Source organism: Sinocyclocheilus anshuiensis, unplaced genomic scaffold, assembly GCF_001515605.1.
Source record: "Sinocyclocheilus anshuiensis isolate Anshui unplaced genomic scaffold, SAMN03320099.WGS_v1.1 scaffold537, whole genome shotgun sequence".
NCBI lineage: Eukaryota > Metazoa > Chordata > Actinopteri > Cypriniformes > Cyprinidae > Sinocyclocheilus > Sinocyclocheilus anshuiensis.
This window is the reverse complement of record NW_015539854.1, coordinates 658,916-685,145: the sequence shown is the minus strand read 5'-3', so window position 1 is coordinate 685,145 and position 26,230 is coordinate 658,916. Positions and strand designations below refer to the sequence as shown.

At 35.2% G+C, this 26,230-nt stretch overlaps 2 protein-coding genes across 3 annotated transcripts in view; one reads left to right on the top strand and one right to left on the bottom strand.

Moving 5' to 3' along the window:
• LOC107684765 (prolyl 4-hydroxylase subunit alpha-1-like) overlaps positions 1 to 15,392 on the bottom strand; it is a 19,748-nt gene extending 4,356 nt beyond the window's left edge. Inside the window, exons 1-9 of one of the 2 annotated variants that reach the window (XM_016481122.1) lie at positions 15,251 to 15,392; positions 9,807 to 9,914; positions 8,789 to 8,885; positions 6,179 to 6,330; positions 4,837 to 4,974; positions 4,498 to 4,749; positions 4,025 to 4,218; positions 3,303 to 3,479; positions 652 to 722 (exon numbers count right to left, since the gene is read on the bottom strand). In XM_016481122.1, the coding sequence (XP_016336608.1) occupies positions 652 to 722; positions 3,303 to 3,479; positions 4,025 to 4,218; positions 4,498 to 4,749; positions 4,837 to 4,974; positions 6,179 to 6,330; positions 8,789 to 8,885; positions 9,807 to 9,891 (1,166 nt within the window). In that variant the 5' untranslated portion in view covers positions 9,892 to 9,914; positions 15,251 to 15,392. Of the gene's footprint in view, positions 1 to 651; positions 723 to 1,480; positions 1,552 to 3,302; positions 3,480 to 4,024; positions 4,219 to 4,497; positions 4,750 to 4,836; positions 4,975 to 6,178; positions 6,331 to 8,788; positions 8,886 to 9,806; positions 9,915 to 15,250 lie in introns of both variants that reach the window. The other variant, XM_016481121.1, reaches the window with a different exon arrangement.
• A 1,394-nt stretch (positions 15,393 to 16,786) lies between these two features.
• On the top strand, positions 16,787 to 26,093 carry LOC107684766 (nucleoside diphosphate-linked moiety X motif 13-like). Its single transcript, XM_016481123.1, has 10 exons — positions 16,787 to 16,840; positions 17,066 to 17,161; positions 17,266 to 17,361; positions 18,239 to 18,384; positions 18,475 to 18,582; positions 18,995 to 19,101; positions 19,596 to 19,721; positions 24,558 to 24,669; positions 24,757 to 24,911; positions 25,541 to 26,093. The coding sequence occupies exons 3-10, from the start codon at positions 17,282 to 17,284 to the stop codon at positions 25,742 to 25,744; spliced, it is 1,038 nt and encodes a 345-aa protein (XP_016336609.1). The 5' UTR covers positions 16,787 to 16,840; positions 17,066 to 17,161; positions 17,266 to 17,281; the 3' UTR covers positions 25,745 to 26,093.
• Positions 26,094 to 26,230: the final 137 nt, after the last annotated feature.

Sequence of the window (26,230 nt, the reverse complement as noted above, 5' to 3'; positions counted from 1 at the left end):
CTGTCCACCAACGTTTACCATCCAACCTGACAGAACTGGAGAGGATCTGCAAGGAGGAATGGCAGAGGATCCCCAAATCCAGGTGTGAAAAACTTGTTGCATCTTTCCCAAAAAGACTCATGGCTGTATTAGATCAAAAGGGTGCTTCTACTAAATACTGAGCAAAGGGTCTGAATACTTAGGACCATGTAATATTTCAGTTTTTCTTTTTTAATAAATCTGCAAAAATGTCAACGATTCTGTGTTTTTCTGTCAATATGGGGTGCTGTGTGTACATTAATGAGGAAAAAAAATTAACTTAAATGATTTTAGCAAATGGCTGCAATATAACAAAGAGTGAAAAATTTAAGGGGGTCTGAATACTTTCCGTACCCACTGTATATATATGTGTGTGTGTGTGTATTTATGTAAAGACATGTCCTGACCCCTGAAGTGTGTTTCACTAGTTTCTAAGAAAATTAAACTCTTTCAGTAACTGATTTACTTACTCTTATGTTTTTCCACACCTGTATGCATTTTTTGTCGGAAGAACACCAAACTGATATCTGAATATCTGTTTAACAGACTGAGGCCAACGAAGGGAATTCTGGGTAAAGAGGGAAAGGGGGAGCAGACAGATTTGACCTCTGCCCTTCATCTTTGACCCATTACCTCTTGGAGACTCTGTACTGGGCGGTGGTGAGTTTGCCAGTTTGAGGGTCATGCACGGTGGCGCGCCTGAGCTATAGAGCCAGCACAGAGAAAAAGAGAGGAGATAGAAAGAGAGAGGTGAAAGGTGCTGTCACTATATTCTGTTGTTATACTGAACTACACCAACTGCGGACTTGGACTGCATGGGTGGTTTAAATGTAACACTGCGGATAGCTTCTGCCTGGGTTGAACTGCTACTGCTACCGAGTTCACTGATTATGTACCTGTTGTGTGTAAAGAAGCAGTGGAAAAGCAACATTCCCAAGAACAGCAAAACAAATAGGGATATCTATTTATTATGCATATGGGCTGGTGGCTGGTATGTACTGTGCAATAACAGTAGAATTATGTCAAATTATGTCAAAGTATATACTACAAATATAACATTTCTTATTATTATCAGTGTTTATAAACAGATTTTGCTGCTTAATATTTTTGTGGAAAGCAAATCAGCATATTAGGATGACTTCTAAAAGATCATGTGACACTGCAGACTGTAATGGCTGCTGAAAATTCAGAGGAATACATCTTAAAATATATTAAAATAGAAAACAGTTCTTTTAATTTGTAATGTTATTTTACAGTATTACTGTTTTACTGTATTTGTAATCAAATACATGGAGGTAAGCATAAGCGACATCTTTCATTATTCCAAACTTTTGACTTTGGACCACCCACCCATACTATGCATGCGATATAATTCCCCTTTGTCTGGGCTCTAGTTGCTTTTCCAGCATGCAGCAGGGAGAACTGGTGGGTTGGCTGTGCTACAGGCCAACAGGAGCCTTACCTTTTGCTGATGCGATACTGGGCAGTCTCTAGAACACCAGTAATGGGGTTGGAGATGGTGGCTCTGCGCAGCTGTTGAGCCAACCGGCCAAGAGTACACGGGTTACACAGCAGCTGTAGTCTCAGTGACCGACTACAGACCAACACACTCTTTCTGTTTGTCATGATATCTAATTAACTTGAGCACCAGCATTCTAACTCTACATGAGCCTTTGATTACACTCTGGACTAATAACTTTGAACGGCCTCAGGTCAGAGGTTGTGATACTCTGAGAAGTGTTCTCATAATAGAAAAACTCCAAATTCAGGAGATTTTACTTGCTTATATTAACACAAAATTATCCTTGAGAAACTAATACCAAAGAACTCAAAATGTCGGAACTGGTAAGTTTACACTAGTGTAACTTACAGTTCAAATGAATTTCAAGGTGCAGTAAATAAACTATTGTTTACACCTCACAGTTGTCACTACTGACATGGATACACAGGTTTTTGCTCACCAGTTGTTACTGAATGTGTCTGATAACAGGGAAGTCTTCATCTCATAGGTGGACATCATTTTAAACATATTTGTCAGATTTTAAAGGGGTCATCGGATGCCCATTTGATATAAGTTGATATGATTCTTTAGGGTCTTAATGAAAAGTCTATAACATACTTTGGTTAAAATTTCTCAATGGTAGTGTAAAAAAAACACCCTTTTTACCTTGTCAAAATGAGCTGTTTTCAGCACGTCGTTCTAGTCCATGTTGCTTTAAATGCTAATGAGCTCTGCTGACCCCGTCCCTCTCTTCTGTGGGGTGACCAGCAGTACTGTTTACTTTAGCCGCGAAACTTGCTAACTAGCACATATTAGGAAAGGCGATTTGCAAAGATTCATAAAAAACCTTATACTCACTTCTTGTGTAGATGAAGCTCGATCACGAATGATTCGCGCGAATATAGATGCATTTAGGCAGATCGGGGATAAAATGTTCCCTTCAAAACGAAAGTAATGTTAATCCTCTGCGTCTTCAGCGGCTCAGATGTCGGGAATAAATGACGACTGCTATGTTCATTATTACATCCAACAACAAAACACCTCAATCACTTAATCGGAGACTGACAGCTCACAGCTCACTCAGGGCGGGTCTAAGGTAAGACGGCCTTGTCAATCAACTATCGTGGGAGGAGCCTGTGCAGAACTATGTCATTCTGACAGGAATCTCAGAACAGCCTAATTTGAGAAAGGGGATTTAAAAAAAACCACTGGGTGGCTTTTTATCATTATAGGATGGATGTTTACACTCACGTCCAACACACATTTATGTTCAAACAACAACAAAAGTGAATTTTGCATCCGATGACCCCTTTAAGAGATAAAACTTTCATGTTACAGTGGAAAAATACTTGTGCACCTTCAAATAATTTTAGGGATGCATGTTTTTGTAATGGACATTAAAAAAAGTCCATTTGAGCTTTCTCTTCATCATATTTGATGTGCTCTATGTATGTGCCTTGATCAGTGTTTACATATAAATAAATGCTTTAATTAAATCTGTTCATTATATAAAGTGATCATGTCTTTTCAGAAGACTTTACTTCTACATTGTCTTTATAAACTTTTTGAAGCTTGAAACCTTTGCATGGACTTTCAATGGATGGACAAAGATTATGATTGAATATTAAAAATATCTTGTGTTTCTAAGACCAATGAAAGTCATCATGAGGTGAGTAAATGATGACCCTTTAAGATTATCCACAGAAATTGTGTGTGTGTGTGGCCAAAACGTTATATAAATATGTGTATATGTGTATAAAATGTGTATAAAAGTTGAACTCACCCTTGGTTTGGCCAACTCCTTGACCTTCTCCATTTCTTTTTCTGATATAATATCATGGTAACGGATGATACGTGGATGATCCCATTCATCCTCTTGTTTCACTGGGCCGATTATGTAAAAAGGATGTCTGTTACTGTTGTAGTAACGGCAGAGCAAACGTCTCTGTCTGCGAGGGCTCTGTAAGATTGAGAATTTATTTACATATTAGACAATTCATTTATATCTTGGCCATGACAAATAAATAAAATGGTTGGTATTTCATGCTCTTTCACAGCATTACAAGTTGGTTTCAATATGATGAACCAGGTAGGCACTGTCATGGAAAAACTCATTCGCTGGTTGCCTAAAGCTATGTAAGTGCCATCTCACTGAAGCATTTTAGTTTTTTTAAGAATTATTTTTGCAGTATGCATTGAGCTTTGGTCGACTGAATGGACAAAAATAGGCTGTGTTATGGCCGTATTACCACCTTGGGTGTGCATAAATAATTAAAAGTCCTGTCTTTAATAATTAATTACCTCATATACCTTTATAAATAAGTCAAGTTACATCAATGCCAAGTACAAAAAAACAGCTGAAATGGCTGAATTAGGTGGCTGAGGAGCTAGAGCTGCACTGATATATTAAAAATGAATCAGCTAATGCATCAGCATTTCGTGCTTAATGTGACATTCTAGTGAATATTTACGTTAATAAAGCCATTACAGTATTTTATTATTCACCATTCTGACTCCTTGTCCTCTACATAGCTGCTCGTATTTCCTCTTTTCAGGGAGATATTCCCCTTTCCCAACCGTCTTTTCTTGTTCTTTCTTGCTCTCTTCCTTGACACTCTGCTCCTTCTCAGCCTTCTTCTGTTTGGCTAGCTGGTAGTCAAAATACTTTAGGTTCCCAAGTGCTCGCTGGTGCTCAGGATCTGTACGGGAGAGATAAATGTGTTAAACATTTTGTAATAGTTTGGACAACTGTTGAATGTCTCAAATATCTCTAATAGTCAACATTTAAGCAACAGCCAAGGAACAGTTTTTCTGTCAAATATATTGCAATATGAAAAATGCGCTTGATTTTTTGAACATATATATTTAGAAAAGCATATATTATATTATATTATATAAATCACAGTCTGCACGATTTGACAATCACACTAAGCCATATTGTGATATGATTTATATTGAGTATTGTAGATCAAACTAACCCACACTCAGCAGTCTCTTGGTATGGTTCAGAGCTCTTTCCAGCTCCCCCTGCTGGTAGACTGAGTAGCTGAGGTAGTCCAGCACTGTCACAGTTTCAACGCTGGATTCTTCTCCTTCATCCAGTTGCTTGAGTGCCTGGGCCATCCATAACTCTGTATGGTAGTAGTCTGCTTCAGAGTAGGTGATTTTTCCCAGCTCAAAACAATCCTCTACCGTCATGGTGCTTTTAAAAGGCAAGCCTGTAGTAACACCTACAAGAAAACATGCAATGAGATGTCATACAAATGCAAAAAAGGTATATCTGAAGCATGTTTGGAAAGAGAAGAGCTCATGCTCACCAGGCAGGTCTCCAGAAGAGATAATCTGTGAGTCCAGTTGATAGGTGTCCTGCAGTCGGAGGAGAGCTTTGGCTGCACCGGTCTGGTCTTCATCATTAGGGAAATACTGACGTTGAATAGTCAGGTTTGAGATAAAACCTAGAAGAAAATATGGTTATCTTTTAATAAGAAAAAATATATATAATAAGAACATCTTGACTTACAGTGTACAATCACTAGGACACGTTTCTCAATACATAAGTCACTTTTTTAAAACTCAAACAACTTTAAGCTTGGCACAACAAAAAAAAATTGCATCCAAAATGCACTAAAACTACCATACATGTTTCAAATCAACTCATTCTTCCATAAAACTAGCAAAAGCTTTTACCTAACAAACACACTTTGTTGATATATATTATAGTTTTTTTTTTTTCACAAAATAAGAATGACAGCTATCTGCAGTATATGTAACATGGTACATGTTTACATTACAGTATAAAATAATTTTCACCCTTTTGTATTGGTGGTTATGATCATTTGGTTATGATCACATCTGTGTAGGTGTTTCGTCTACATCTAATCATTTTCACAGTATCTCGTTTTTAGATTTGGAATATCTTTAATGTGGTATTATGGAAGAAATGTAGAAAATGTTGTATTATGTTTTAAGTTTTAAACTTGAAAAGTTTGAAATTTTGAAAAAGTAACGTAAGTGCTGAGAAATGGGTCCTAGTGCTTATAAAAACTGTGATAGTTCACCCAAATATATATATAAAAAAATGGTCATCATTTACTCAACCTTGTATTATTTCAAACATTTTTGACTTTTCCATACAACAAAAATGTACATTAGGGCTGTAAAGCTCCAAAAAATACCAAGCAATGACTAAATAGTAAAGTTTGACGAGAAAAACCTTGATGTTGGCTTGACAAAGCCAGTTTAAAAGTTTTAAAGCTTTGAAAAAATTCATAGAAATGCCAGTAAAAACAAACCAGGCCATATTAAACCACTTCAGACCGCATTAAACCTCAGTAGTAAAGAAACCACATCAACTACTTCAGACTCTATTATCAGACCCCCTGCCACACCACCACCCCGAAAATTAGAAATCAGAAAACCTCATTAGACGTCTTAAGAAGAGTCTTTTATTGATTGTAAAGAACGTTGCAAGGCATTGCTTGAATGTTTTTAACATGTTGCTTGGTGTTGTTAGCATTTTCTATTATTTTCAGTATTTCTGAGAATAGTTTATAGTCACCTAATATTGGTATTTTAAAGTAAATATTTCATAATAAGTGTATCAGTTGTAAATACTAAATAAACAGATGTTAATATGGGTTGAATTACAGTGAAACTAACCGTCAGACATGTCTTTGAGCACGAGGTCTTCCACTTCACCCCACTCCGTGTTTAGTCTCTTCATGAGTTTAAAGGCATTGACAGGGTGACCCAAAAACCCCTCTGGGTCCTGTGTGGCTGTCGCTGTTAAAGCATCCAGCTTCTCAGCCCACCTGACAACACACAGTGTCAGAATGGCTTTATTGTCATTTCAATCACATGCAGCTTGTACACAGTAAAACGAAATGTTGCTCCAGGACCATGGTGCTACATATAACAATGCCACATTACAAGACTGGGGAAAAAAAAACTAAAAAAATAAAATGGCTCATCAATTGTCTGATGACAGTTTATCACTGGCATGTGTAATGAGATAAAGGCTTTATCACTGGCTTGTGTGATAAGATATGATCTGTGCATCAAGAGCGCTCAAACACGGTGTATCAGACTCACGCGTGCTTACGACTCCTGTACATCACCGCAATCGTCTTTACCTTGATTGCAATCCTCAACCATCAAAACTCCAACATCAAAAGAAACTGGTTTGCTTTATCCAGCCGAGAAAACGTAGTTCGCATATCATACAGTGGTGGGATGTTTTGGCGTTACGTTTAGTCTGTATTTCACACTGCGCGACGCGTTAGTGAGCTCTCGCGCTCTTCAGAAACAACCACAGAGCTTGTGTTTTAAAGTGAAACACACTGGAATTAATAATTCACTGAAAACGCAACATGAGTATCTATTCTCTCCGCCATCTACAGACTCGCGCATGCTTAGTGTACAACTCCTGTATGTCACCGCAATCGTCTTTACCTTGATTGCAATCCTCAACCATCAAAACTCCAACATCAAAAGAAACTGGTTTGCTTTATCCAGCCGAGAAAACGTAGTTCGCATATCATACAGTGGTGGGATGTTTTGGCGTTACGTTTAGTCTGTATTTCACACTGCGCGACGCGTTAGTGAGCTCTCGCGCTCTTCAGAAACAACCACAGAGCTTGTGTTTTAAAGTGAAACACACTGGAATTAATAATTCACTGAAAACGCAACATGAGTATCTATTCTCTCCGCCATCTCTTATGTAATCAGCCTGGTTTTCTTTACATTAGCCCTGTTTTGGACTGATTGCTTGAATGGATTCGCTTGCTGGATCACTGGACTGAAAACTTTCCCAGAGTTTAGCGTCTTAAAATGATCTGATTGCAAACAGAGAAGCGAAATCGGGAAAAAGGCTTAGAATAAAAATTGTGTTTCAGTAATCTTGTTAATTGCGTAAAATTATTTGAACGCGTTAAGGGTTTTGAATTAATCACATGCGTTAACACGTTAACAGCCCTACATTTAACCAAAACAAATTATATCTCACGTTTAACCACTATAGAGACATCAGAGCCAGCTGCAAATTCCAGAAGTTCTGGCCGAGGTGAGGCGCTTTCGGCGGGTTTATGAGCGCTAAACGGCCGCTGACGTCCTGGAGCTCACATCTCCAGAAACATTGAAGCTAATTTTCAAATAGACGTTATCTTTATTAACAAACCGCATATTTGAAGTCCAAACAAGTACATTTTTACCTAAAAAACTCTTAAAACTACATTCCGTGACACAAAACAGTATTATTTTTACAATTATAGTGGATTTTGCCATCCGCCATGACACTCGCTGTGAGAAATACGGCAACTTCAGCAAGTGGAGCAGTGTTGCCAACTTTCAATGGAAAGTAGCTAAAGCCAGTTTGAAAAGTCACCAGATGATGTCATACGTTAATTAGCATATTCATGCCGTCATCGCGTCGTATTGCCTTTTACATTTGTTTGCCTCTCTGTGCTCACATACTGTATTTTAATTTAGCCAAATTCTCAATAAAACGGTTTTCATTTATATAATTTACTCTTTCTGTTGTCAGTCAATGGGATAAATATGAAATAGTGACTGAAATGTGGCCCTTTAAGACTACATAACCAGCTCTCCCTTCCAAGATGTTAATCTGCACAAAAATCCTGATTTATAATCAAGCCGTCGTCTGATGAAATCAAATACACATAATATAAGCAAAGACGAAGACAATTCCTGTGCCGTGTTTTTGGCTATATTTGCATGTAAAATTAGAGAAGCAACATCATATCTAATTTAACTGAAAGTGCTGCTCCTCTCTACAGAGCAGACGGAGAGAGAGAGAGAGAAAGAGAGAGGTGTGCGCGCTGTGAAAGTAAGATCTTGCGCTCGTGTGGCAGTACCAGTGAGTCAAAGAGACTCGCTAAGGTTTGTTTGCTTTTTTGGAAAAAAGTCGCTAGGGGGGTATGAAAAGTTGCTAAATCTAGCGAAAAAAAGTCGCTAAGTTGGCAACACTGAAGCGGAGTGATACAGCGGTGAAACAGTTGTGGAGTTCTGTTGGACTCTAATATCACACTCTTATCAGCCAATCAGATTCGAGGATCAGAAAAAACTGTTGTATAAATATATATAAGATGTTTATTTTTATTTGTTTTATTTTTTTATTATTTATTGTTTTTTTCACATTCAGAAATCACTCCTTGCCCATTCAAACAGGGATGAGTTATACCTGTTGTTACAGATACCTGGTATACGTGTTATATGCCTAATGTTGATACTGTATCAACAGATATTACTCACTGTTTCACTTGCTCCAGTTTGCTCTCCTCTGCTTTGATGTAGTCTTTCAATGACGTCACCAGGTCTTTTTCTGTGTACAGCAAATCTGTCATGTGACCTGCCAGGACAGAACTCAAATGAGCATCAGTGATTAGTGAATGACCGGTCTAGTTCTCCACAACACCTGTCAGCTAGGCCTGTCACGATAACAACTTTTTGTTTGTGCGATATATTGCCCCAGAAATAATTGCGATAAGCGATATTATTGTCATTTTAAAGACCATTTTATACCACTGAATATATAATCATAATGTAACAGCATAATAATGCAAGAAGGCCTACACACTTCCAAATGACAACAAACTTTTAATTTTTAAGAATATTTAGATCATGGAAATTAAGTATCAAAATATTAGATACCTTAAAAAAACCTGAATAAATAGTAAATAAACATTTTCTAACAAAAAGTGCAAAGTAACAAGTAGAAAAAAAGAAAAATGCACAAAGAACTTGTCTGGAGATTTTTCCATCTACAGATTTTTCCCGGACCTTCTTTTCTCTGTAAATTAAGGGTGCACACTATTGCTGAAAAACACTATCACTACTTAGCAGTCAGATGTCCGTATGCACAAAGGCACAGATCCCTAAACAAGATCATATCTGCAGATGAAACTTTGTTTGTAGAAACATTATTTAAATTTGAACTAGCACCAACTACACCACGTTATGCTCGAGAAGCTGCAAAAGACACAGGCGCATGTGGAATGTACAAAACATGGTGGCATTAATTTTTAAGTAAATATAATGGGCGATATATTGCGTCACCAAAAATTATTGAGGTCATGTACATATATTGCGCGATAAGTCGATATATTGATTATTGCGACAGGCCTACTGTCAGCTGCATCTTCTAATGTTCTGTTAATGTATAATCAGTGGTAAATATTCATGAACATGGGTTTGGAGGCTTATGTTACCTGTTAGAACCTGCAGGAACATTTCAAACATCAATTTATAAAAAGGTGAAAAGGTTGCATACCAATGGATGTGAAGAAGTCATTGTGAGCAAAAGAAGACTTTAGCAGAGAAATGAGTAAAATACAGCACACACTCCTAACTCCCATCTTCACCCTTTTCAACAAACAACCTGAAAGAGAAAAACTTTGATTTAGATTATAAAATTATACATAGCTCTCTGCAATACTTTGCACTGTTGCAGGGTTATAAATAAAACTACAACTATTAAATACACTTTGTTCGTTAAAATAAAGGTTAAAATATCAATTTACCTTTGCAACTAACTGAAATAAGTTTAAATTAAATCACTAAAATTACTAACTAGAAATAAATAAAAACTAAAATTTAAATAAAAATTAATCTTAAATAGTAATATTTAAAAAGAACAGAAACAATACTTAAAAACGTATTAAAAATGTAACTACAAATAAAATGAAAACTGAGAAATGTAAAAAAAAACAATAAATATTTTTTTTTTTACATTTTCTTTTTAATAAAAACTAAAATAATATAAATAATACCAAAATAGCACGGGACTATTGTCCATGGCAACTTGTGGGTGCTATACTGTCATAAAACCAAGTTAGAAAAGCAATTTGATTCCAGGTATATTCTGTTTGTACAGGTGGATCAGCATGTGTGCAGCATCATCGCTCTAGGCTTTTTTATTATGCTGTCTTTGTATTAAGTACTCTGTGTTTGTTGTTATATTGTTTGGTTTGTTTGCTCTGTTTAGTAAGTGTATAATTTAAAAGAATGCTTCTAACAAAATATAATAATGCATTGCTAAAAATAAAAATGTATTATTGTGTGTGTCAGCAACACATAACCAGAAGAAGTTAGTTCACCTAGACCAGTCGATCAACTCTAGTCAAATAGCAAATTCCCATCGAAAAATTCTTGGATATGGAAGTGGTTAATAGTTTATGCAAAACATGGGCACACTGCATCTGAATGAAGAATCCAAATCATTACATCTAGATGAAAAATAGTTGAGCTGTAAAGTCAAATGTACACACAGCTACAAACACGCACACACGCACACACACACACACACACACACCTTACCAGAAACCGTGTAAATCAGAAAGTGATAAAGAAAGTCTATCGAGTTCAACAAATCATTTTCTCAAAAAAAAGGGAAGTTTATAACCCATGTGTAAGTTGCTTAAGTGTTTATTAAAGAGACAGTCCACCCAAAAATGAAAGTTTATGTCATTTCAAACCTGTATTTCTTTCTTCTGCAGAAATAACAGTTTGTGAAGAAAGCTGGGAACCAAATAGCTCTGACTTCCATTGTGTGAGGGGAAACAACAATCAGACATTTATATTCCACAGAAGAAAATAAGTCATACAGGTCTGGAAAGACTTGAGGGTGAGTAAATGATGACAGAACTTTCATTTTTGGGTGAACTAGCCCTTTGATACCATTACAGAATAATAAACTTCTCACAGCTGCCATATGTATTTCAGCAGTTATTACTCTGCAGTGAAGCGTACAAGAACATGCGGGGTGACGAGTTTTTCTGAGCCATACATATTGTCCACACGAAATCCCACTGGCACTGTGAAACAAGAAGGGGCTGCCAGCTCACCGCCATCAGCTTGACTGCATTCAGTTAGCCTGTAGCTTCAATTTATAAATAGAGCAGAACAACTGAGCAGATTGCACAAACTTCTTCCTTCCCTCATTTTTTATATATTTTTTTGCATTCCATCCATCATAAATAGTATGCAAGATAAGAATCCCAAAACAGTGCTTCAAAAAACTGAATGCCAATGGAAAATAGTTCTATAAATTAATAAATATATGTTTATATAGCAAGGATGCATTAAATTGATCACAATTATAATGAAAATAATAATATAATAATTTATAATAATAATGTGATAATATCTTACATTATTATTGTTTTACTGTACTTTTTGATCGAATAAATGCATTTCTTGCACTTTTGAACAAAACCCAAATTTTAAGTGTAACTCATCCTAGTATCATAGGGCACAAGTTAACATTGCTCATATGTGACCCTGGACCACAAAACCAGTCTTAAGTCGCTGGGGTATATTTGTAGTAATAGCCAAAAATACATTGTATGGGTCAAAATTATAGATTTTTCTTTTATGCCAAAAATCATTAGGATATTAAGTAAAGATCATGTTCCATGAAGATATTTTGTACATTTCCAACAGCAAATATATTAAAACTTAACTTTTGATTAGTAATATGCATTGCTAAGAACTTAATTTGGACAACTTTAAAGGCGATTTTCTCAATATTTAGATTTTTTTGCACCCTCAGATTACAGATTTTCAAATAGTTGTATCTTGGCCAAATATTGTCCTATTCTAACAAACCATACATCAATGGAAAGCTTATTTATTTGGCAGAGTATGTATAAATCTCAATTTTGAAAAATTTACCCTTATGACTGGTTTTGTGGTCCAGGGTCACATATATCAGTTTCAGTTTATCTCGCTAATTTAATATGACCTCTATTCACTTTTGTTTATAAGTGGTTTCAAGCACAATAGAAACTGCAGCAGTGTATTTGGAACAATTCATTGTGTTTTAGTAGGTTACTCGTACAATGGGTGTCTGGTTAGGTTGAGAGTCACTCATTTTACCTGTTCAAAAAACCCCAAAAGAGAAACTAGAAACTAACAGCTTTATGTGTCAGATTGTGGGTCTGTAAGAATATGGGCTTCTTTTAACTTTCCAAACCAAAGTTATTGACTGATACAAGGCAAAACAGCGGTTCCTCAATCATTAAAATGCATATCTGGAAAAACGGTGCTCTGACCGTCGCTTGACCTAAACTTCACTTCAGCTTTCTGGAGTTAGAAAAACTCAGAAAAGCAAACAACAACGAAACAGGTTACAAATGCATTTCCCAGCCGTTTCCGAAAGCTCGACCATTTGTTAGGAGCGAAAACAGCTGCTAAAACAAGGAATTTGCACAGACACAAATAACACCTGAAAACAGTACACTGAAAAAAAAATTATGTCAAATTTACGGTAAAAAACCGGCAGCTGTGGTTGCTGGAATTTTCACCGTATATAGTAGGGGAATTTACCGTTAACCATTTAACAGGTTTTTACTGTAGCATTTTTACAGTCTTTTACAGTTAAATTCACGGTCATTTTTTACAGTGTAGCAAACAAACCGCTTTAGATTCCTCCCGTGAAAACAAGTGCCTGTTAAAAATGTCATGCTTAACTCAAAAAGACAAGAATGTGATCAGAACATGTGACTTGACTAAACCTTTAAGGAACTAGTGTTAACTTGCAGAAAAGGCTTGCCTAAAATCCTGCAGTGGATACACTAAAAAAGCAATAGCCCGGGGTGAAGTCAGGGAAGGTTAGTGGATGTGGTCACCATAACAGAAAAGGACTACACCCCTTGTAGTAAGGCCAGTCCTAGCAAGGATTCAGTCAAATGTAAGTAAAACCAAAAGTAAGTTCACTAAAACCATAATTAATTACCGTATTGGCCCGAATATAAGACGACCCTGATTATAAGACGACCCCCCTTTTTCCAGAAGTACCTTTTGGAAAAAGGCTTTTTAAAAACCAAATCTGTTTTTTTCTCAATAAAACACATTTTGTCTTCAATTATTTTCATATTGCATATTTTTCCTATTTTCATTTTTGTTTTGAAAGTATGGTAAAACTGGTAAATTAATGCACTTTCATTGTGCAGAAGTATTGCTTAAGTCCAACTAAAGATAAACTTAAGTATATTTAATTGTGCTAAAGTGGAACTATTGCATATACTTTAGGTACACTTGCTTTTAAAAAAACGATATTATTCAAAGATCATACAGTCCTCATCAACAGTGATATTAAAACACATTTTAGGCTTAATATTAAGAAATGTGCATTGTGCACAAGTGATACTCCAAATAAAGTTTAATTACAGTTTGTATATCAGTAAGTCTCGAGCGATATTTCGGTAAATATGTGAATCGATTTAAACTATACTTAGTATGAAATAAATGCATTTTAAATATATTACTCGTTTATTAGGGAATATACTGCTTTAGATTTGGAATATCATATTGGATCTGATAACTGTGCACTGTAACAGTGAAAAACAAATAAGCTAAAACTAAATTTTCAGTCAGAAATAGGCTTATTATTTAATATGACTGAGCATGCAAACTAACAACTTGACTTTTAGGGTCTAATTTTAAAGGTCAGTCAGACAGAAATGTATCCATACCACTAATAAAAAAGTACAGCAGTATTAATATATGTACCATGTTTTGTTTTGGTCAGTTTTTAAAAAATGTACCATGGTAATACCATGGTACAAAAAGAGTTATTTTTCGAAGTACAAGTATACTTGTGCAAACAGAATAGTCTGCTCTGATGTTAACCCGAGTGACAAAAATCGTAACATTATTATAACAGGTTATAAAAACTTATTATTACAATGATTTACAGTTAGCGGGATATCTGTAAACTTTCAGTCAGAAATAGGCTTATTATTTAATATGACTGAGCATGCAAACTAACAACTTGACTTTTAGGGTCTAATTTTAAAGGTCAGTCAGACAGAAATGTATCCATACCACTAATAAAAAAGTACAGCAGTATTAATATATGTACCATGTTTTGTTTTGGTCAGTTTTTAAAAAATGTACCATGGTAATACCATGGTACAACAAGAGTTATTTTTCGAAGTACAAGTATACTTGTGCAAACAGAATAGTCTGCTCTGATGTTAACCCGAGTGACAAAAATCGTAACATTATAACAGGTTATAAAAACTTATTATTACAATGATTTACAGTTAGCGGGATATCTGTAAATGGAGGAGGACTGAGTGCCACGTCCATTCCCCTCCCCCAGTACATCACCCAAACACTGTAACTGTAACTTACTATACTAACTTCTTACTTCGTTAAAGTAAACGTGTTTTTCTGTATCTTTTCACCGCTGCAAATTATCTTTGAATATCTTTAGCCTGTTCATATTTTCAGAACAGATACAAAGAGAAAAACTCTTGTTTTCTTAAAACCAGTTCATTCTCAAATGAAACCAAACATCATTTGGTACAATGATTTAATAAATAAGTAAACTTGACTTTATTAACACCATATTACATATTATAAATATCAGTTTATATGTTATACTCCCGTAACAAACTATTCGAAGATAATCCGGAATCTAATGTAAAGTGATGTAACGTTGTATGTGATTTCATGATCGCAGTGTGGTTTCAACAATTGATAAAATCTACGCCCCACGAGAAAAAAAATTATAAATATAAGAAAATGTGCTAACAACCCGGCATTTTACAAGGAAAGCGAGCAATGGTAACTTAGCACACGGAACGGGAAAACTATGGAAATATGCGGGGAACTTTCTAGAGTGTCTCGAGTCCGTGTCTGTGATAGTGAGAGTATGCAATCATCTCTAGATATGTTTACTGAAGCGTAATAAACAGGGCAACTTACTGTTCCTCCCTGGAGTGCGTCGATATTGCAAAATCGGACAATGTTGTTTGGTTAGCTCCTCTTCCTCTCTCGTTCCTCAGCGGCTCGTTTGCTACAGACTGAGCTGTGGAAATCAGCGCTGCTGAACTGTGGATAGAACTTCAGAAGACAAATGATTGAGCTGCAGCGCCATCTACTGTTCATAAAGACAAACTGTACTGCAGTCTCCCAACACACTCCTGAAATACTGGAATATCTGCATTTCAAATGTTGTATGTACTATAGGCTTTTATTACTTTTACCATTGATACAAATGGTCTCTCAGGTCTATTTAGGAATAATGATTTTGGGAAACTCAACCCTGTTTAATGGGTGACATGGCTCATATTCCTTTCAAGCATATCTTACAGAACTTGGTAGACAAGTTTTGACAAACTTTTGACAAAATTGTGTATTGTGGTGAAAATGATGGTCCAACTGAGTCGCAATTTTTGAAAATAAATCATATTATCAGTTTCATATTATCAGTATCATCATTTTCACGCAATGAGGAGGTCCATTGAAATGATCTGCTTGTTTTTTTTATTTGAGAGCATAATGGGATAATTCATATTTACATAATGGATTTTCACATTTCAACACTGGAGATCTGAGACAAAGGTTAAAAAAAAAGCAAAACACGTGCATAAGTCATTAAAATAAATAAATGAAAGTTGTAAAAATGTTATAGATATTTATTGTAAGTATGTGGTACAGTGATGACAACTATCACATGCCATAATACGTTGATAAACTTGTGCTACTGAGTTGAATAACTGTTGATATTATATACAGCTACATGGTAGGTCTATGTGCACATTTCAAGGTGCTTCAGTGAATACCATAATTAAATGTCCAAAAAGAATATTACGCATATCTAATCTGCATCCCTTGTGAAAAATAGTACACTTTAGCATTTTTTAAAAAGAGTATTTAGTAAGGAAATAATAGCTAAGTATATACTAACTGAATGTTTTCACAGGCTTAATTGCAATTGCATTTAAATGTATTATAAAATGTACACTAAATATAAGTGCATCAAATTTAAATGTAATATCAAACAGCAGCTAAAATTGTGCTTTTGTACGTAAGTCAGCACATCAAAATAAGTGTAGGCTACTTCTTTCAAGCAAGACAAAAGATTATGACTTAAATACACTTTAAAATAAACCTGTTGATTTGAGATTATTTCAAATGCACTTTTTAAAAAGTGTTCTTAAGTATGTTTTCATAGTCATGAAAGTGTGCTTTCTTTATGTAGCCTACACTTACGTGCCCTTTTATTTTATTGATATTACGTTATCTGCAAGCAGCCTTTGTTTTTAAAAAGATGTAAAGACTACAAGTGCACAAATACAATTAAGCACACTTCTTTCAAAAGGAATATCCAAACGCATATCCAAAAAGCAGATGCTTTTGGTACCTTTTGTTACTGTAATGATGTACAGACATAAAAATATAAATAATGTATAATGTATATGATCTCTGTTTCCACTTCGCCGCTGGCACGCTCTTGATGACGTACTGACGTACTGACGTCGTGCATGTTACGCGCAGGCGTCGTTTGCAGGAGTAGGCTATACCAACAATCATATTTATTTATGACAGTATAGGCCTATTACTTAGGGTGCTATATGTAATGTAAACTGAAGGCTTGCTGGAGTGGAGAGCGACAAAGTTTTACGAAACAAAACTCTTTGAAGTATTTGCGGTGTAGTAGCCTGTGTCTATACGACGGTGTGTTCTGTTACAAATATAGGCTATAAGTTATGTGTTTTTGTGTCATTCGCCTGACAGTGCCTTTCCACGAACAAAATCAAAGAAACTGTTATTTACAGGAAACCCTGATACTGAAAGAAGATTCTGCACTGCCAGTTTACGTTTGTTTCAAGGGCAAGTTCTCTCTTACACCTAGCATGACTGTTGAACTATTTAAAGTTCAATGTCAATTTTAAATTATCAATGTCAATGTTAAACCCTTTGTATTGAACATACAGGCATTACCGTTCAGACATGCTGCAGTCATTCAAGCATTTATTCAGCTGTAACCTGGTGCTATCACGCTCCATCTCTGGATATGTTTCTCGAATGAGGTCTGTCTTCTTCAAAATACATTAATTTATAATAAGAACAGTGTTGGGGAAAGTTACTTTTAAAAGTAATGCATTACAATATAGCATTACTCCATTAAAAAAGTAACTAAATACGTTACTTAGTTACTTTTTTATGGAAAGTAATGCGTTACGTTAGACAGGAGAGCTGTCAATTAATAAATTGAAAAAAAAAAGTAACTTGCGTTACTTATTTGAAAAAGTAACTCAGATATTCTCTTGTAAATTAAAAAGTAATGCGTTACTTTACTAGTTACTTGAAAAAAGTAATCTGATTACGTAACTTGCATTACTTGTAATATATTACCCCCAACACTGAATAAGAAATAGGATACCACTGGAGTAGGCTGGAAATATCATTTACTGAAGCACTGTAAATCTCCCGAAACCTCTCACGAACATGTCCAGGTCATATTTGAAAAAAAAAAAAAAAAGACAAGAAAATATATTTAATAGCTAACACATAAGAAAATGAAAACAGTTTGCAATGTGACATCTGTATACAAATGATCAATTCTGTTGATTTTTTGTTTAAAAAAACAATGCAAAGAGTCCTAAACAGGCTTTGTTTTCTTTATCTTTTTATGTGTTGATTTTTAAGGTGAATGACCTCATTAACAAAAATACATGAAACAGTGATTGGTGTGTTCAAATTTTTTATGTACCTCAACTTTTGATCTGTCACTTTTTTTGAGAACTTCTTAATTTTATTATTGTTATTATTATTATTATTATTAATTGATAATGAATAGTTGTTGGTATTATTAAGTATTATCTGTAGTAGTTCCCAGCATAAATTTTGTACAATTCAAGTATTTTTTTTTAATCTTTTAATATAAAGTATAATATTCTTGTTTAGGTACCTCATGAGATTAAAGGAGGACGATGAAGCATGTCGAGAGGCACTGAAGTCTGGGAAGGTTCTACTGTATCATAAGCTTTCTCCTCTACTGCGAAAGACTAGCTGTGGCAGTGGTTACAAATTGGCTTCTCTAAAAACCTCAGGTTTCAATACAGCTCCATTTAAATTCTTCTGTTACATAAATAGAAGGATTTTGCATATACATTTTTATAATTGTATACCCATTTCTCTAGATTTGGAACAAATATTTGAAAAAATTGGAAAGGACAAACACATTGTTAATGAATCTTTTCTTCTGGGATGCACTGACAAGAATGAACCACAGTTCTCACTGGAAGTAGGTCAGTTAATATATCCATTACTATACAGTACTATATAAATATTGTTTAAAACAGAACATTCTACAACTGGAAAATGCATCAGTATGAAATCTCATTCACACATCTGGCAAACGCTTTTATCCAAAGCGACTTACGTTGCATTTGTTGACTTACAGTACATTGTTTTGGTGTTGCTAGCTCTGTGCTCTACTGTTTGAGCTACAGGAACGCTATAGGAATGGGAATGTGAGTGGTGTTTGATTGTTCCTGGAATTTCCATGACATTTGAAGTTCTTATTCATTTCCAGGCCTGGAAAACAATGTTAATATTTCCAGGTGACCATGGGAACCCTGTATACTATACTATACTGAAAACTGTATATTACTTTATACACTATAAATGTCAGCTCATGGAGATCTCTTCTCACTGTAGGTGATTTAGACCGCAGTGCATTGGAGCACGAGTGTAGAGGTATGTTTGTGGACCTTAGGAAAGCTTTCTTCATGATACCTGGACCAGAGTCTCCTCTTGCAGCCAAAGTATGTACTTTAGGTTTCTAAATAATTAGTCATGCTAGTGCATTGTAATCGCTTTGAAATGTCATGTTGATTTTGTGCCCAGTTATAATTGATTTCGGAAAACAGGTTGCATGTTCATAACATTTAATGAAAATGATCGATTTTCTACATGCATATTAATGATTAACTGGACCTTCTGGTGAAATGACCGACTTCTTCAGTCATTTGCTAAAACCCCACCACTTTCTTACAACTGGCTGCAAGCTTGCATTCAGATCTGCCTTCATCCAATCAACAGCTGATGCAAAGAACCAAGTCCCTGCCTTTTTTCCTTTTTCAGTAATTCGTTTCACTTGGTTATATGTCATAATATGGAATAAATAATCTGTTGCTGCTTCTGTCACAAAAGAAAAAACAAAAGTTCTGCTATATGAATACAGTTGGAGCAGTTTGTATGTAGACCATCTCTAAGAAGTTATTAGTATAAAAACTGTTTAATTTGGTGTTTGTTTTAGGGACCAGCTCTCCTTCGATGGCACCAGACCAATTGCTTTTGCAGTGCCACTGGGCAGCCTACCGTCAGGAACCAATCGGGAGGTTTCAGAGTTTGTCACAGCAGTGGCATCACCTACTACCCCAAAGTAAGCTAAACAGGTTCTTTTCACGATGTCAGACAACTGCCACAATATACACATGCATGGCATTTGACAGAAAGCACTGTCTGATTTTTCAAATACTGTAATTCCTGTAATAATTGTTTCACTAGTGCAGATTTGAATAATATGAATGTGCTGTTCTACTCTGAAAAATGTATTAAATAATGGTATATTACCAGGGGTGCACATAAGTTTTTCAGCCTGGTTCTCATAAGAGCACCTGGAGATTTGGTTTGGTCCTCACACTGCACATAGTGTGACCCATTAAATATAACTATATTTAAAAAAAAAATAATAATAATAATAGGGATGAAAATATTATTGCACTTTATTTTTTTATTTTTTTAAATAAAATAATAAACAAAATTATAAAGTGTGAAAAGGGAGTGTTAAATAAAAATACAATTCTTTTATAGTAAACGTCAAAATAAAATGGTCATTTTTTTATTTTCAAATATGAATTTTCATTCATGAATAGTTTGAAAAGCTTGAAGTTTGAAGGTTTTAAGCCTGAAGTGGTTTTAAATGTAATGCCGTTTTAAAAGCTTTGAACCAGTTTTAAGCTTAAAGTAGGTTAAAAACTTAACATTTTGAAAGTTTTAAGGCATTGCAGACTTCCAGACAGATAGATAGATTGCTATGTGGTTGCTAGGGCTTTCTGGGTGGTTGTTTGTGTGTTGTTAGCAGTTGATAGGGTATTTTTCAGGAGTTATGAGAGTTTTGCTATGCTAGTCATATGGTGGTTGCTAGGCTTAGATACAGTTGAGGTCAAAAGTTTACATACACCTTGCAGAATCTGCAAAATGTTAATTATTTTAGCAAAATAAGAGGGATCATACAAAGTTTACATATAGTCCACAAGAGAAAATAATAGTTGAATTTATAAAAATGATCCCGTTCAAAAATGTACATACACTTGATTCTTAATACTGTGTTGTTATCAAAAGGATCCACAGTTTTTTTTTTTTTTGGTGATAGTTGTTCATGAGTCCCTTGTTTGTCCTGAACAGTTAAACTGCCTGCTGTTCTTCAGAAAAATCCTTCAGGTCACACAAATTCTGCATTAAGGTGTAAACTTTTGAACAGAATGAAGATGTGTACATTTTTCTTATTTTGCCTAAATATCTTCTTTTTTTTTTTTTTTTCATTTAGTACTGCCCTTCAGAAGCTACAGAAGATGACATGTTTCCCAGAAGACAAAATAAGTTAAAGGGGTCATATGATGCGATTTCAATTTTTCCTTTCTCTTTGAAGTGTTACAAGCTCTTGGTGCATAAAGAAGATCTGTAAAGTTGCAAAGACTAAAGTCTCAAATCCAAAGAGATATTCTTTATAAAAGTTAAGACTTGTCCTCCAGCTCGAGCTGCACCGAATGCAGCTCGAACGTGTCCTCACCTGCACTCAAAGGTAGACACACATCCGCCATTAAAGCAAGTAACAGTGAATAGAGTATTAGTAATGTACGCGAGATTAGCGGCCATTTGTAAATTTTATGGCTATGGCTTCCGGTGTCATCTGCTTCCAGCTATTTTTAGCTGTACAAAACAGCTTTTTTTGCTGCTTGACATTACAAATTGGTGTGTCTTACCATATTATTTTAATTTTTGATCTTAATCATGAACACACTGGTTTGTAGTGCAAACAGTTTACTGCGCTTTACTGTTATTCTTCTCGACATTTCCCTACGGCGGCTGATAAACCGGAAGTCTCGCACATTCACAGAAAACGCTTACTTCCGTTGAAGAATTAGGTGGATGCCTTTCATTTTTCTTTCAGTTTTAATAATTTTACTACTTAAACTTCAAACTTATTGAATTAGTTGCCAATGAAATAGTTTTCATTTTCAAGTTGAATGTTTTCATCTAATGTTTATAGTTCATTTTCTTTTCATTTTCTTTCAGCTCAATTTTAATCACCAAATCGATTTTAATAGTATAGCTGTCATTAACCATATCAGCATGTTTAAAATCTCATGTAAACGTTTTAGTTGGACTTAAATCAAACCATTTTGTGAAGGCCTTTGTGAAAGTCTTGTAGGCTATTTAATCCTTGAAATATTTGATATTTTGCAAAAAACCCTTTGTAGTTTTATTATAACTGTGGTACTTATAAGTACCAATACGTTTTTAGTTTAATTTATTATTACATAGTTCTGTGTGGAGTAGGCCTAATTGGTCAGTCACGCTGTTTCGCGGTCAAATGCAACCAATTTCTTAAACAAGTTACTCAGAATAATATAACTCAGAATAGATCTCTATTTATCTCAGAAAAATATTAATTTCTATTTATAGATTTATCAGGTAAGTATCTGTGTTCTAGGCTAAGTGGATAATGTACACTGGGTCGTTATTACAAAGATCCTGGCCACCCTGTCTGGTTTTACTGGCAAAATATTAGATGCAGATTAACTATATCGGCTCTAATTCACAGGTTCACACAGATGAAGAGCCATTGATTCAGTAGTTGATGTGTAGCGCACTCTATTGCTCACAGAAGTGAATAGAAACTTCCACAGATCTGTCACATCTAGGTGTGAACCATGTGAAATCACGTGTTCGTTATTGCAATGTGGGTGCGTCCAAGAGTACAGTGGAAAGTTTGCACCTAAGGTTTGTACTGCTAGCTATTAGCTATGGATCTACTGAGGTCCATGTACCGGACACACCGGGGACTGCAGGAGGGGTTATCTTGCCTAATTTTGATGCTCTTTAACAGCTATAACAATGCAGTTCACATTTTTTTTGCTATAGACCACACACTTCTAAAGAAGAAGATGATTACTTTAAAGCTTTAAGATAAGTGTCTATTAGATAACCGTTTAAAAATCTTTGCCCTGAAGAATAACCCCACATGTTCTGTTTTTAAGAGCCCTGTGGTTCACATTCAAATGAGACGTCCCATTGCTTCATGAACACAGCTCCTGTTGTGTTCCCACTGTCGGCCTTTTGATGAGCACAGACAGGGGGAGTAAAGTCCAGGACCAAGGGCAGATTATTAACCTGTCTAATCTGGTCCCCTTCTGTCTCTCGCTCTCCCATAAATCCAGCGCTCTGTGTCCAGCCGGGTCTCGGGTCTCGCGTGGCCTCTGGGAGACAGCAGCACAGAGCCAAGCAAATCCTTCAAGGGCCAATGAATCAGTCAGGAACTGCAGAGGAGCTTAAGGTAAAATATCTATAAAGTGTAGAGTCATTGTTGTGAATGAAAACACTGATTTGGGTCACACTGCAGATGTTTATCTCTAAGAGAGTAAGAACAGCAAGCGTTTGTTGGAGGATTTGTAATGACATCTCAAGGAAATCTCAGCTGTTTTCTTTATTACTAGATTTTGCTGTGTCTCTGTCTTTGAGGAAAATGTCTAGATTTCTTGAGTTTTTACAAATTTGAAGAATGCAAACAAAACATTTAGGCCTTTGACTAATGGATGTGCACAGATGTGTCAAATATGAGGTGCAAAGTATTGTGCCAGATTATTTAGAATTGTTAGCTCAGTGTCCAAGATACACCAAGAAGTTATGAGTGGTAGGTAAATATTTTTTTCTTTACACTCAATAAGACTTAATTTGTCTTTGCTAAGTAATTTTGCCCTTTCGCAATATGAGTCAGTCAGTGATACTCATTATTTATTATACATTGTTATATATTTGTTTACATTTACTCAAAATACTAAATTAGGTTACACTGTACTTTTATTAAAACAAAAAAATACTTAACTTTTTCCATCACTTTTGTATTTGCTACAATTTTTCCCTCAAAGTTTTCTTCAACCACATTTTATGTTAACTTTTGCTGTCTTAGACAGTTAGATACATTATCTGTAGTTAAATATTAAGTCAATTATTAATGTTAAATTAGACGCTAACTTGCCAACTTTTGAACTTGGCTTCTCTGAAAACTGAAATGATGTCACTTTTTCTTTATGTAATTTAACATTTTCAAATGAACAATTCTTTAGTTATTTTGTTGTAAATATGTGGTTTGATGGAAGAAATAACATTTTTGGTTCAAAATAAATTACCCAAGATAAATTATTTTAATACAAAATCATGTTAATGTATAATGTATGACACAGATTTTGTACAGTATGTGGATACAGAAGATAGTTACATGTTTCTCAGAAGACAGAATAGGATCAATTTACCTTGATCTTCAAATTCAAAAAGTTTACGCTCTTAACTCATCGTGCTTCCTTCTGGAGCATCAGTGAGCGTTTGAACCTTTTGTAATAGTTGCATATGAGTCCCTCAGTGTGAAAAGATGGATCTCAAAATCATACAGTCATTGTTGGAAAGGGTTCAAAATGAAAAAAACAAAAACAAAGAATCTGTGGGACCTGAAGGATTTTTCTGAAGAACAGCAGGCAGTTTAACTGTTGAGAACAAACAAGGGACTCATGAACAACTATCACTAAACAAAAAATGATCCACAGCTGTGTATTAAGAATCAAGTGTATGTAAACTTTTGAACGGGGTCATTTTTATAAATTCAACTATTATTTTCTCTTGTGGACTATATGTAAACATCTTTTATGTGAAATATCTTATTCAGGTCAGTACTAAATAAAAAATAACATGCATTTTGTATGATCCCTCTTATTTTGGTAAATTAATTAACATTTTGCAGATTCTGCAAGGTGTATGTAAATTTTTTACCTCAACTTTAGATCCGGATCCATTCAGGTATGGAATGCCCTTACAACCCAATTAATTCCTGATGAATCCATTTTCTCGTTGAATATCCTGTTTTGGATTACAGTGAATTGTGAACTTAAATTATGGTACACAATGAAAACATTAGCATGAGCTGTTTGTCCTTGACTTGCAGATGGCACCTGTTGTGATCGTGCTGGTGTCTGATGGGAGCAGATGTCTGCTGGCGTGCCAGGCCATGTTTCCTCCAGGCATGTACAGCGCGCTCTCTGGCTTCTGTGATATGGGTGAGTCACACTTTATTACAAGCTGCTGTGCACACCATATCACTCTGGAGTTACCTAACCATTTTGCTCTATCAAAACATTTTGCAGGAGAGTCAGTGGAAGAGGCCCTGCACCGAGAGGTGGCAGAAGAGGTGGGTCTAGAGGTGGAGAACCTTCAGTACTCTGGATCACAGCACTGGCCATTCCCACAAAGCTCCTTTATGTTTGCCTGCCACGCAGCTGTAAACCCAGACAAAACACAGGTGAGACTTGGATGATCCCTTAAACTACTTATTATAATGAGACACTACAGATTAAAGACATAAATTATATTATTAAAGGGAACTGTTTATAAACTTGTCAAGCAGATTTCCAGGTGATTTTTCATTCTAAAATCAAAAGAAAAAAATGGTGACTTTTATTTTAGTGAAAGAAAATAAATGCTATTTTAGCATGTGTATAATTTCTGGCACATTTCATCAGTTCATATAGTGTATTATTTACATGATGTATTTATACATCATTGTGTTACATTTGTATGGCCTTATAATTAATTAATGTATGATAAATTAGTGTATTTTTACCCTGTGGGTAATTTTTTTTTACTGGAAGAAAAGAAAGTTTAGTTTAGATTAAGTTCTAGTTTAAGTCTTTGCTTTTACATTCTGTTTTTTCCAATACTTTTTAATGAATTTGATCAAATGTATATACAGTGTTTCTCTGTCATTTATAGAATGTGGATGAGAATTGGTTATTAAAATGTGAAATTAACTATTTTGAAACCCCGGAAAACTTTCAGGCATGTCAAAATATACTCATGTTAGCCAATGGCAGCACGGTAGAGGCATTGCTGTTGCTACAGCCTTTAACTGCTTTAACTGTTCATGGACAGGTGAATATTGACAAGGCAGAACTTGAAGATGCACGCTGGTTCACTTATGAAGAAATAACAGAAGCACTACAGAATCCGCCACCTGACCCCAGAAGAGAGCTGCCTCTGTTCTGGGTCCCACCTTCTTACGCCATAGCCAATCAGCTCATTCGGGAATGGGCCAATCAGCAGCAGCTATCAAGAGAATTACATAGACTCAAATAAGCATGCGTCTGTATGTAATGGGTTACCACTAATATAGGAGCTGAAAGATCAAATAGACATGAAAACCTGAACAATTTCCTGTGATAACCAGAATACACATGAAGTGGACTACTTTTGAAGGGATCTTCAATAATATTCAAAGAAGGACTTTTATTATACTTGGACTTGGACTGGAAAAAAAAATGTGATTAATTATAAATGTTGATGGATTGCATCAAGAAGCATTTGAACATACTGCTCTACCTCAAATAGTACTAATCAATCAGTAAACTGTTGCATTTGTTGCAGAAAACATTTGAATAAACATATGTTTTTAAAATATTTTTATGATTTTTAATTATCTTACAATAAAAACAATGCCAAGAAACAGTTGTTTGACGTTTGTGTTGTTTTGTGAGGATGTACAGTTTCTTTTTTAAACGTATAGTTTCATATTTAATAAAATGTACATTGTGTAATTTACATTTACATTCATAATACTTTGTG

What these genes read in the sequence shown, in the direction of transcription:
- LOC107684766 (XM_016481123.1), top strand. Translation starts at nt 17,282, where the DNA reads ATGCTGCAGTCATTCAAGCATTTATTCAGCTGTAACCTGGTGCTATCA. An exon ending in ACAGTTCTCACTGGAAGTAG is followed by an intron (nt 18,583 to 18,994) that starts GTCAGTTAATAT and finishes TTCTCACTGTAG; the next exon opens with GTGATTTAGACCGCAGTGCA. An exon ending in GCATCACCTACTACCCCAAA is followed by an intron (nt 19,722 to 24,557) that starts GTAAGCTAAACA and finishes CTTGACTTGCAG; the next exon opens with ATGGCACCTGTTGTGATCGT.